The 12823-nt window shown below is 36.4% G+C and overlaps 1 protein-coding gene across 3 annotated transcripts in view; it reads right to left on the bottom strand.

Annotated features, from left to right (window-relative positions):
• The window catches only part of SCAF8 (SR-related CTD associated factor 8), a 230669-nt gene that overhangs the window by 170059 nt on the left and 47787 nt on the right, over positions 1-12823 (bottom strand). For all 3 annotated transcript variants that reach the window (XR_004056706.1, XM_030928253.1, XM_030928254.1), the window contains exons 4-6: positions 8991-9152; positions 4306-4459; positions 2034-2164 (exon numbers count right to left, since the gene is read on the bottom strand). Coding sequence is in view for 2 of the 3 variants with exons in the window: in XM_030928253.1 (XP_030784113.1) it covers positions 2034-2164; positions 4306-4459; positions 8991-9152 (447 nt within the window). In the remaining variant the exon portion in view is untranslated. The remainder of the gene's footprint in view (positions 1-2033; positions 2165-4305; positions 4460-8990; positions 9153-12823) is intronic.

Below are 12823 nucleotides of genomic sequence, written 5' to 3'. Positions count from 1 at the left end.
GGTAGGATAAGTGAATACAAACAACCAAAAAAGAACTGAAAAATGTTATCAAAAATTAATCTCCCAGAACACACCAAACCCTAGAGGAATTTGTGGGTTTTGTTTTGTTTTTTTGGAGATTTTTTTTTTTTTTTTTTTTTGAGTCTCACTCTGTCACCCAGGCTAGAGTGCAGTGGCATGATCTTGGCTCTCTGCAACCTCCACTTCTCAGGTTCAAGTGATTCTCCTGCCTCAGCCTCCTAAGTAGCTGGGATTACAGGGATGTGCCAACATGCCCAGCTAATTTTTGTGTTTTTAGGAAACAGAGGTTTCACCATGTTGGCCCGGATAGTCTTGAACTCCTGGCCTCAAGTGATCCACCCATATGGGCCTCCCAAAGTACTGGGATTATGAGTGTGAGCTACCAGGCCTGGCCCCTAGAGGCTTTTTGATTAAGTTCATCCAAACCTTCCAGAGGCAGGGAGCACTCAGCTTGTACTGCACAGAAGACAGACAAAGGTAACCATTTCTAAATTGATCTCAGAAAGCAAGTAATAATCCTGATTTAAAAATAGAATAAGGTGATAAAAACTAGGGACCCATCTCAGTAGAGCTGCAAAATTGTTGCAAATAGAAACTAGTTGTGAAATAGTTTACACTTCAAAGCAAAACAAAAATTACAGAATATCTAAATGTACTGCCTCAAAGGATAGTGTGAATTTGAAAGCAAGAAAGAAAGAGAGAGAGAGAGAGAGAGGGAAAATGCGTCTGTGTGTATGTGTATATGTGTGTGTGTGTGTGTGTGTGTGTGTGTGTGTGTGTGTGTGTGTGTGTGTGTGTACAGGACTGCAATGCTAAATCATTATAATAAAGTCTAGTAATCGAAAAACCATACTATTATATCCACTAATAAAATTTTAAATCAAAGGCCCATAAAACACTATCATGTAGAAAAAGCAGAATACGTCCCTCATAAAGAACACATATCTCGAAACAAAACCAACATCATAGTGGGACAAAAACGGGGTGTTTTTATTTGAGTCTGAAAAAAGTAAGAATGAGTATACTATCATTATTTCTATTATGATCTCTTCCAGAACTTAGTGCAATACATTAAGAAAACTATATATAAGTACTTAAACTGAGGACACAGAATTATCATTAGTTACAAATAATATAACTGGAAAATGAAAGAAAATCAGCTGAAAACTAAGAGAAACTGGTATTGACTATAAAAATCCAATCTATTCAACTATATTCATAGAAATAAATCTAAGAAATGTGAAGAATCTACATTTAAAGAGCTACAAAGCTTAAGAGACATAAAAGATTTAAACAATAAAAGTATTATGTATAGATACAATAGAAAAACTTGATATTATAAAGACAACAATCTTTCCCATTCCTCGAATCAATTTGTACATGTTGTGTGATTCTCCTCTATTCCAGAAGTTCTAGCCACAGAAGCCTTCTTCTCTTCCTACAATACACCACATTGCTTCCCATCTGAGGACCTCTATACTTGCAATTCTATTTCCTACCCTCCTGTCCTGCCATGACTAGTCCATTTGAAGTCTTGATTCAAATGTCACTTCCTCAAATACACCTCCTGTTGGCTACCCTCTCTACTCCTGACCCCTTCCCCCAAATCGAGTCACTATAGATTTACCTTTTCTTAATGTCACTAATCACTACCTACGATAATTTTGTCATACTTTTACCATCTGTCCCCCTTAAGATAGGAGGTCTTCTCTAAGACAGGACTCCTGTCTTGTTACTGGAGTGTGATAGCACCTAATAATATTTGGCAAAACTATGTGCTAATTCCATATTTTGGTACAGAATAAATTTTTTATAAAGTAATTTTTAATGACATCAAAGCATTCATGATGCACCATTAAATGACTTAAGCAAGTAACAAAGTATACATAATGGTCCCATTTTTATAAAACCAAAAAAAAAACACATATGCTCTACGTGATATGTTACAAAGTAATACATCAGGAAAATACTAAATTCTAAATCATTCTTGACATAACAGAAAAACTGCTCACCTGCTGGCCTTGAGGACTTTGCAAGATCTGAGCCACAGCTGCGAGTGTATCTGTATTTGTTATCTGAGATACCCACGGATCAGGTAAGCCTTGGACCACATTGGCTGGAGTAACAGGTGTCACAGGAGTTCCTTTAAAAAAGAACATCACACTCCCCAAATAAATACATAAGTAAAAAACTAAGACTTGAAAAAGCAGAATTTGTTTTATTACTTTTATAAAATACATGCACACATATTAAGTTTTTATTTTATTGTGTCCACTTTGAAAAATCACTTAAAATCCTTTACAGAATTAGGTAGGTTAAACACACACGCGCGCGCACACACACACCCCCCCCTCGAAAGGATCTGTCCAAATTTGTCCTCCTCAATTAACTCAGTTACTACAGTGTCCCCACTTATGCTTGGAAGATAGTGTTCCAGGAACTCCAGTGGATGCCTGAAACCAGAGCTAGCACCAAAACCTATATATGCTATGTTTTTTTCTGTATGTTCACATATACCTATGATAAATGTTAACTTATAAATTAGGTACAGTAAGCAACAACAATAGATTAGCAACAACAGTAACTAATAAACTATACTGTGAAAAAAGTTATGTGAATATATTGTCTCTCCCTCTTTTTCTCTACCTGTCAAAGTATCTTATTGTATTATACTCACCTATTTTCGGACTGTGGTTGACTGCAAGTAATTGAAATCATGGAAAGCAAAACTGTGGATGTGGGGAGACTACTGTACTTTTAAAAAGCCTACAATACTTAACAGCCATTAAAAATCTTACTTTAGGCCGAGACGGGCGGATCACAAGGTCAGGAGATCGAGACCATCCTGGCTAACCCGGTGAAACCCCGTCTCTACTAAAAAAAAAATACAAAAAACTAGCCGGGCGAGGTGGTGGGCGCCTGTAGTCCCAGCTACTCGGGAGGCTGAGGCAGGAGAATGGCGTAAACCCGGGAGGCGGAGCTTGCAGTGAGCGGAGATCCAGCCACTGCACTCCAGCCTGGGTGACAGAGCAAGTCTCCGTCTCAAAAAAAAAAAAAAAAAAAAATCTTACTTTAGAGACAAAAATTCAGTAACATGAGGAAATACTCAAAATACAATCTTCAATAAAAAATTTTTATAAGTATACATAATATAAAACCATGTTTGGGCCAGGTACAGGGGTTCACGCCTGTAATCCCAACACTTTCAGAGCCCAAGGCAAGAGGACTGCTTGAGCCCCGGAGTTCGAGACCAGCCTGGGCAACACACCAAGACTCCATCTCCAACAACAACAAAAAATTAGCCAGGCATGGTAGCGCATGCCTGCAGTCCTACCTACTTAGGAGGCTGAGGTGGGAGGATCATAGAGCCCAGGAGGTTGAAGCTGCAGTGAGCTATGATCAAACTACTGCACACCAGCCTGGGTGACAGCACAAGGTCTCAATAAGCAATACATCAATTTTTGTTCACACACACACACAAAATATATACGAAATGCTAACCAATTTAATTCCTGGAACTATGATTTAAAAAAAAAATTTTTGTTTTTTTTTTTTTTGAGTCAGTGTTTCACTCTTGTTGCCCAGGCTGGAGTACAACGGCGCAATCTCGCCTCGCTGCAACCTCCGCCTCCTGGGTTCAAGTGATGCTCCTGCCTCAGCCTCCCCAGTTGTTTGGATTACAGGCGCCTGCTACCACACCCAGCTAATTTTTTTTATTTTTAATAGAGACAGGGTTTCAGCATATTGGCCAGGCTAGTCTCCAACTCCTGACCTGAGGCCATCTGCCTGCCTGGGCCTCCCAAAGTGCTAGGATTACAGGTGTTAGTCACTGCGCAGGGCTGGAACTATGATAAAAACTTTTATCATAGTCATTTAAATGCCTCAAGAGAACATGATTTTCAAATTTTGGTTTTGTTAAATATTTCAGGGTTTCTTAAAAAATATTAAATTCCCCTAGTATCCTATAAATACCAAGTTGATACAAAATCCAAGTATAAGAAGTTACAGACAACCTAAATCAGGAAAAACCTAATTGACACACCAAATTTCTAAGGTTCATTGTATTTATGTTTCTGTGAATTAAAAGAAAATTAGTTTTCTACATTTTAGAAATAATTACATACAAATATATATCTAATTTTATTTTTCTCTACAAATATTTTCTTTCGATTATCTAATGCTGGACAAATTTTCCTGCACTGTCGAATTATTTTTTATATGAACAGTCATCCAAAAAGTATGAGTAAAATATTTAGACAACAAATCTATATTAAAGCAACATACCTGGAGTATTGCTCATAGCAGTGGTAGTGCTGGCCAAAACAGGTGTGACAACAGGAGGCGGAATCCCGGCTGCCATATCCAAAAGAGGCTGAATAATCTCACTCTTAAATACATTATTCTTCTGCCATAAGTTTAGTACTCTCACTATTTTACTCTAGAGAAAAAAAGAAACATGATATTTTGTTTTTTGCTCTCAAAATCTTAGTACAGTCATTTCATAGGGGCATTCTGGGCCCTGGATGGAAAGGAGAAATTAAAATACCTCAATTGTACTTTCTAGCCCTAAAATTCTATGTTTCTATCATTTTGCATTTGCTACCTTAAGGTGCTTAAAAACATGTTACTTCTGACAGACATGCAAATGAAATGAAAGCTTCATTTAGTTGAAGGCAGAGATGACATCTAGGCTTCCTCTCTTATGTCACTTCTAATGATATGGATGGTAACACTGGCTGGAGACCTGTCTTAAGTATTCTGAGGGTGAGCCAGGATTCATCTCAGTACTAACGTTATATTTATAGTTGATTTTAACTTTGTCTTATACAATGTCTATCTTTTGAACAAACAGGTAACTTGTAGGACAAAGTCCTTATCTAATGTGACTTAAAAAGTTTCATTTTACAAACTACTTGAGGAGAGGGCATTTCCTCATGGAAGAATTTAATCAAATTACTTCCTTTTTTGAGCATCCTGCCATGAATGCTAATTCCCTACTGACACTTTGAACCAGAGATGGACAAACTTCTGTACAGACAGAATCTGAAGCTTAACCATTTCTTCTCTCTTCATTCCCTCTTTTCTTTATTCTTTCCTATTCCCTTTCCCCTTGTAGAATGTCAGTGTCATACTGGCATTACTTAATCTGGCCCTCAGAATGATGAATCACGCTCCGTATGAATAATGTTCTACATTATTTCATTTTCTAATATTTGAGTCCTTTACCATTTTGTAAATTAAAAAAAAAAAAAAACAAAAAAAAAAACATAAAAAACATGCTTGCTACTGGCAAGCAGACTTTGACATCTTGAACCATCTCATTTTTTCTTCTTGATATGCCCCTGAACTACAGCACTGCACCCTATTTTATATTCCTCATAAAGAGTCTCAGCATTGCCCATCCCAACCCACACTCTAATCATTTTACCACCAAATAAATCACATTTTTGTTTTAGTGTCACCTCTTTCTGGATTACTCAAAAAGTCAGAGTTCTTCGTATTTTTGGTAAGGTTCCAGTCAGTCATATAGTATTTATGCAGCTGCTATAAAATTCATGAAATATTTACGATCTATATAACGTTGCTGCTGATCTTGGTCTCAACCAACATTAAAAAAAAAAAAAAAAAAAACTTTAGTATCCTCATTTATAAAATAAGACAGTATACCAGAAGGATTCTCAGGTCCCTTTTCTCAATCTCCAAACTGTATTAGACTGTTTAAGCTGGCTGGTATTTTAAATGTCTAGCCACTCTCAAATTTTGAGCATCTTGGGAGGGAGATATATGCTTTGTTAGTTACAGCTCTTCTTATAGCAATACTATAACGTACTTCTATTTAATTACTTATACCCTAACTCAGTCATTTCATATGAGAATCTATTTCGTTGGGAAATTCTATGTAACTACTGCCTGTCTCTTGTTATACTCTGCGTATCATAAACTTGAAAAGACTAGTTATTAGTGACTTATATTTCTTGGGTAATTCTGAAATCTAGTAACATAATTAGCAGTATTTAGAGAAAACTTGGTAACTAGAAAAATTCCTACTTATATGTCTCCCTTGGTTGTATTAAAGTTTTACATATCCTGAAAGTTTCAAACTTACAGGCAGAAAAATATGCCCAATGAAAAATAATGTCTCAAGATGTTCTACAGTATTTTGTAAGAACGATCAGCGGTTCCATCTATTATACCTTGCTTCTGAAAATAAACATTTCACCCAGAGCACACACATATCAGAGTAACAATATCCTGAATTCATATTATCACTAATAAAAGCGTAAGTTATTATGTAATAACTATTTTCTTGATACTATCACCAAACAATCTGATTCACAACTATATACTATTACGTAATAACTATTTTCTTGATACTATCACCAAACAATCTGATTCACAACTGTTTAGCACATAACTATTCTGCAAACAAGTACTAAGTCCTAGTTACTACTATTGTGATGCCACTTACTCCATTAGGAAAAAAAAAAAAATGAGAGGCTAAAATCAAGTACAAAAAAAGAACATTCTGTTAAATGTATATGTTTTACAAAGTAAAATCGCAATTTTCAGAATAAAGATCTCGTTCATCTTTAAATCCCTCATAATATTACAGTGACATATTTTAAAACTATGTCCAAACTATATTAATGTGCAAATGTGTGTATTTCAAATGAGGCACAAGAAAATTACAGAGACTGCTTCACACTTTCTGATTTGACTATTTCTCCGCTCTAAAACATGAGCACTTGGAAAATGCCTTATATTCTTCTGCTTTATATAAAAATCTTTCAGGTTCCAAGCCACCCATCATATACTTTTAAAATTGGCCAGCACCTAACCACTATCATTCTATATATCTACATACAATGTCCCTCATTTATGATTGAGATTACAATGTTAATCTATACTCTCCTCCTATGGTTTAAAAGAAAGCCCTATTCCATAAGCCCTAGTATGAGATATTGTATTATGAAATCTACACATTCAAGAAAGATTTAATCATCAGAGCTGACTGAAATCCAAGTCCAAACTAGTGAAATTTCTAAATCAAAGTAAAGTGACTTCTAAAAAATATATGTATAAAATTTCAGATTAGTACATTACTTCAAGTGGGAGTCTAAGGTACCTATTTTAAAAATCAATTATGACAGGTCACTTAAAATTGGAAGCATTCTAGGTCGGGCGTGGTGGCTCACGAGGTCAGGAGATCGAGACTATCCTGGCTAACAAGGTGAAACCCCATCTCCACTAAAAATACAAAAAATTAGCTGGGCGTGGTGGCGGACGTTTATAGTCCCAGCTACTCGGGAGGCTGAGGCAGGAGAACGGCGTGAACCCGGGAGATGGAGCTTGCAGTGAGCCAAGATCACACAACTGCATTCCAGCCTGGGTGACAGAGTGAGGCTCCATCTCAAAACAAATAAAATTTAAAAAAGTAGAAGCATTCTTTTGTCTGCACAGAATTATTAAAGTACTAAGGTAATTAAAAAGAAAAATCAAAAACTTTCTGTCTCAAGGAGTATATCCAAGAATAGTTCACAAAGAATATAGCATAATAAATTTATCTTCAGCCAGGTGCAGTGGCTCACACCTGTAATACCAACATTTTGGGAGGACATGGTGGGCGGATCACAATGTCAGGAGTTTGACACCAGCCTGGCCAACATGGTGAAATCCCATCTCTACTAAAAATACAAAAAACAACTAGCAGGGTGTGGTGGCGGGCACCTGTAATCCCAGTTACTCAGGAGGCTGAGGCAGGAGAATCACTTGAACCCAGGAGGTAGAGGTTGCAGTGAGCCAAGATCGTGCCATTGCACTCCAGCCTGGGTGATAAGAGCAAGACTCCGTCTCAAAAAAATAAATAAATAAATTTATCTCCATAGCTATCCATTATAACAAGATTTTTTTCTGATTCAAGACTATATAATAGTTATGAAAAAATAACTACTTAATCTTGTTATACTCAATATAAAGGTGAACCATTTGTGGTGAACTTTGAAGTTATGTGGTTCTTCCATAAAACAAACATGAATCTTCATCTATTCTCATCTTTCCATACTTAATCAACACTGCAATCAACCCTGTCAGAAAAAGCACACCTCAAATTCCAAATCAACATCCAAAATAAATAAGCTAACCTCTCAGAGCAAGTAAAAGGATAAGCAACTCCTTTTCATGCTTGCTCATGATCCAAAGCTTTCTTTTTACTTGCTATTTATAGAATATTTACACATTTAGATCTTACACATACCAGACTTAGTAGTATGATTAATAAAATTCTACCATAATAGAAGAATTTTAATATGCAGTTAAATATCAACTCGTGTCAAATAATAATTCCGAATTGACTGTGTGTGTGAATAAGTTTCATGTAATTCCAAAAGCTTATTTTAGCCATTTTATTTAACACCAATTGCTTCAATAAATTAAAAAGTAGCAAATCTGCTACATCTTTCTGTACTCTGTTTAAGAAATTCAAAGAACAAAATGGAACATGAATACCGTAATAATTAAATATTCACATCTGAAATAACTAAGAGCAAATGAGAACATAAAGATATATACAGTCCTGTTCCACTTAATGACAAGGATATGTTCTGAGAAATGGTATCATTAGCAGATTTCATCATTGTGTGATGTGTACTTACACAAACCTAGACGGTACAGCCTACCACACACCTAGACTATATGTCACATTCTATTGCTCCTAGACTACAAACATGTACAGCATGTCACTGTACTGCACACTGCAGGCATTTTTAACACAATGGTATTTGTGTACATAAATGAGAAATGGTAAAATAAAAATACGGTATTATCATCTTAGGAGACCACCACTGTATATGCGGTCTGTCACTGAAACATCATTATGTGGCACATGACTGTACTAAGATAATATGAAGACTAATTAAGACCAAGAGGGTACTGTTATCTACTTTAAAACAAACAAAAAATCAGCAGCATACCTTGTCATCCCCAGGGCAACGATATAAATTCTGGAAAGTGCTAATGATGTTATTACTAAATCTGGGTGCAAACACATCCTTTTCTTGACCAAACTGATGTCTGGATTGTCGCACAATGGAGTCAATAACATAAAGTCCAGGTACTTTGTATTCTGGTTTACACTGATGAAAAAAGAAGAATGAAAAGGGAAGGAAACGAAAAGGTAAAATTCTTGATAGACAAAAATCATCATAAATCCTGTGTAAATACAAAGACACTGCCTATGCTGAGGTAATGAATATTCACACATTGACTACTCCAGTATCGTCAGTTTCTGGAATGGCATTGTAAAGAATCTACTTTGACTACTCTATACATTCAGAAGTTCTAAAATAGTACTACATAACTGGATTCAATGACATAAAACAAAATGATAAATAAGGTAACACTATAATTTTTAAAATTTGTTTAATCATTGTGAAACGCTACATGGAAGAAAGAAGCAAATTCAGGAAAGAAGGGCCCTAGCAAACACACTGCCAACATGCCTCAACTCAGACTTCATCTGGAACACACAACAAAAGGGTTCCTATACAAATGAAAAGAACAATGCCAAATGGCAAATTATAAAGTTGTAAATACAGAGGCCAAAGTTTCCATTTATTTCCCAAACATAACATCTATAATTCTGGGGATCTATCATGTGTCATCCAGCCTGGAATGCAGTGGTGCCATCATGGCTCACTGCAACCCCGACCTCCCAGGCTCAAATGAACTTCCATCTCAGCCTTCCAAATAGCTGCGACAACAGGTGCACAGCGCTAATTCCTGTATGTTTTTTTGGAAGAGACTTGGTTTCACCATGTTGTCCAGGCTAGTCTCAAACTCCTGGGCTCAAGCAATGCTCCTCACCAGATCTCCCAAAGTGCTAGGAATACAGGCATGAGCCACCGTGCCCTGCCTCCCCTACTTTCTGAACATAAGCTTTTTAGCCTATGTAGTTAGGCAAGCACAATGAAGAATCCTTTTACTTGCAAGCTTTCTGTGCAGTATCTTTAGATATACAGACATTAACATTTTGTGGGACAGAATTTCCTTCATTGGTAGATTAGGCATTTTTGCTACATAAAACAGCAAAAAAATTATTTAGTATGATTTAATGTTTTAAATAATTTTAATACTTGAAAAACCTGGCTAAGTCATCAACTAGAAACCTGAGAGAGGAATCAAAACAAAGAAATCTGCAATACTTTAAAATGTTCCTCTTTAAGTACCATTAGACTCAAAACAAGAATTCCTAAGACTCTCTAATTGAAACAGCCTTTGCAAAAATTTTAACTGAGGAAGTTACAACAGTGAAAGCGAGCAGACCTAACCAACTCCATCTTGCTTTTAACTTTTAAGCTGTCCTTGTCATTCCTGGGCCTGGGCCGAAATAACATTGGGAGGGGATTTAGTTTATGGCTTGATTCAGAAACAAAATTAACATTTAATAATAGTCCTTTCCCAAAAAGACACTCTTCTTGCCTGGGTACCAGTCTGCCTTTGTAAGACTAACAAATTAGCTACAAGATTAGAAATTACAGTTTAGGGACATGCAGCGTCTGAACCTCCCCCAAATTGCTCCTGAGTATAACATCACTATCATAAAACCTAAGATCAGTGCTTGAGACATTTTGCAGACCTTTCACTGGATGGATCAGCTGACATCACCCAGGCTGGTAATCTGGTTCAAGCAGTTCTGCGATGCCACCCAGGAAGAGAAGACAGCAAGAAAACCTCACTTCGACCTCCCTATGATTCCATCTGCAACCTGACCAACAGCACTCCCCACTTCCTGAGCCCCTACCCACCAAATTATCTTTAAAAACTCCAATCCCTATCCCAGAATGCTCTTGGAGACTGATCTGAATAATAATAAAACTCCAGTCTCCTGCATAGCTGGCTTTGCGTGAATTGCTCTTTCTCCACTGCAATTCTCCTGTCTTGATGAATTGGCTCTGTCTAGACAGCAGACAAGGTGAACCCACTGGGCAGTTACACAATGGCATAAGGTATTTTTACTGTAAATAACTTTCTAAAGCATATCATATTAAGTTTTTATGGATATACCATTTTTCAACTATATTCTAGTAATTTCCAATTTCTTCTTTTATAGAGAAATAGCCTTTTTAGGGGGAGAAAGGTAAGAATGAATAGGGAGAATGCACCTTTAAGTATATTTCCATGATTTTTCATTTTGTCATCCAAGTTGTCATCTGCAGGTTAACATCTGTTATGGTTATTTGTCAAAGAACCTTCTAAGTAAGTTGGACCATACACTTTGCAATATACAAATATACCTTAAATAATTATCCTATTTTTAGAATTTATGCTCCCACCTGCAGGTACTAAAAGGCGATATTAATTTAAAGACAACAAAGCTAGAGTGGTAGAAACAGAAGCATGTGGCTGTACCTGCAAAGCACTGAATAATACTAATGGTGTGGCATGTAAGAAAGATGGCTCGATAGATTAGAAAAATTTAAATCTAATAATACCAAGTGCTGACAAAAATGGGGAGCAACACACACCCATGCATTGTGAGGAGGAGTGTAAATCAGCACAATCATAGTAAAACTAATTTAGTATTATCTAGCCACGGTGAAGAAATGCATATCCTGTAACCAGCAATTCCACTCCTACAGAAATGCAAGCTGTATCAGGATACTTATTATCCTACATATGTAAATATTACACTGCTCACAGCAATACTGTACAGAATTGCAAAAACCAGAAAACACACATACAGTGTCAACAGGAGAAGTGGACAAGCTGCTGTCTATTCACATAATGGAAAATATACAGCAAAAGATAGTAATAAATACTGCTACACACAAGGATGAATCCTAGACACATGGTGTTGACTAGGAGAACTGTATAAAAAGAATACATACCATAGGATTACATTTAAGAATTTAAAATACATTAAACCACTTTAAGAATTCATTTTATACAAAGTAAAACTATAATGTCAAGCAAGGACGTGACACAAAAGTCAAACTGTGGTTACCTGGGTAGGGGGTGTGCAAGACATGATTAGGAAGACGCACTTGGGGCTTGTGGGCTTCAAAGTTCTACTTCTTGAAATGAGTGGGAGTTACATAGGTTTTCTCTTTATAAAAATTTGGCTGTATATACTGTTTTCTGTACTTTTCTACAGATGTACAGAGAAATTTCACAATAAAAAGAAATATAGTTGTCCCTCAGTAGCCTTGGGGGATCGGTTCCAAGACCCCTGCAGATACCAAAATCCAAGGATGCTCAAGTCCCTTATATAAAATGGGCAGTATTTGCATATAACCTACGGACATCATCCCATATACTTTAAATCAACTCTAAATTACTTTGAATACCTAACACAACGCCTACACATCGCTTCATTCACATTGTACTCAGTGTACAGGAAATTCAAGTTTTGCTTTCTGGAATTTCGTGGACTATTTTTTCCCCAAATTTTGATCCCAATAGGCTGAACCCATGGGTTGGAACCCACAGATACGGAGGAGTGACTGTAATTATATAAACATCCCTGGTTTCTTAAATAAAGCAAGAGGCAAAAGTTTCTCTAATCATAATGATTAAGAATGATAAGCTTAAGATATATTTGAAACGTAAATTTAAGAAGTGTGGAACTTACGTTGATCTAAAATATCCTAGGGAAGAGGAGCTTTAATAAAAGTACATATGAAAAAGTGAGAATCTGGAAATATACTCCTTTCAAACTATTTGTGCCCATGTACAAAAATCTTTTTGTATCCTACCTCCAAGGGTAAAGGTATACTTTAAGTCCAGTTACAGAATACTGCACCCT

The sequence above is a fragment of the Rhinopithecus roxellana genome, chromosome 4, assembly GCF_007565055.1.
Source record: "Rhinopithecus roxellana isolate Shanxi Qingling chromosome 4, ASM756505v1, whole genome shotgun sequence".
Lineage (NCBI taxonomy): Eukaryota > Metazoa > Chordata > Mammalia > Primates > Cercopithecidae > Rhinopithecus > Rhinopithecus roxellana.
This window is presented reverse-complemented; position numbering and strand designations above follow the sequence as displayed.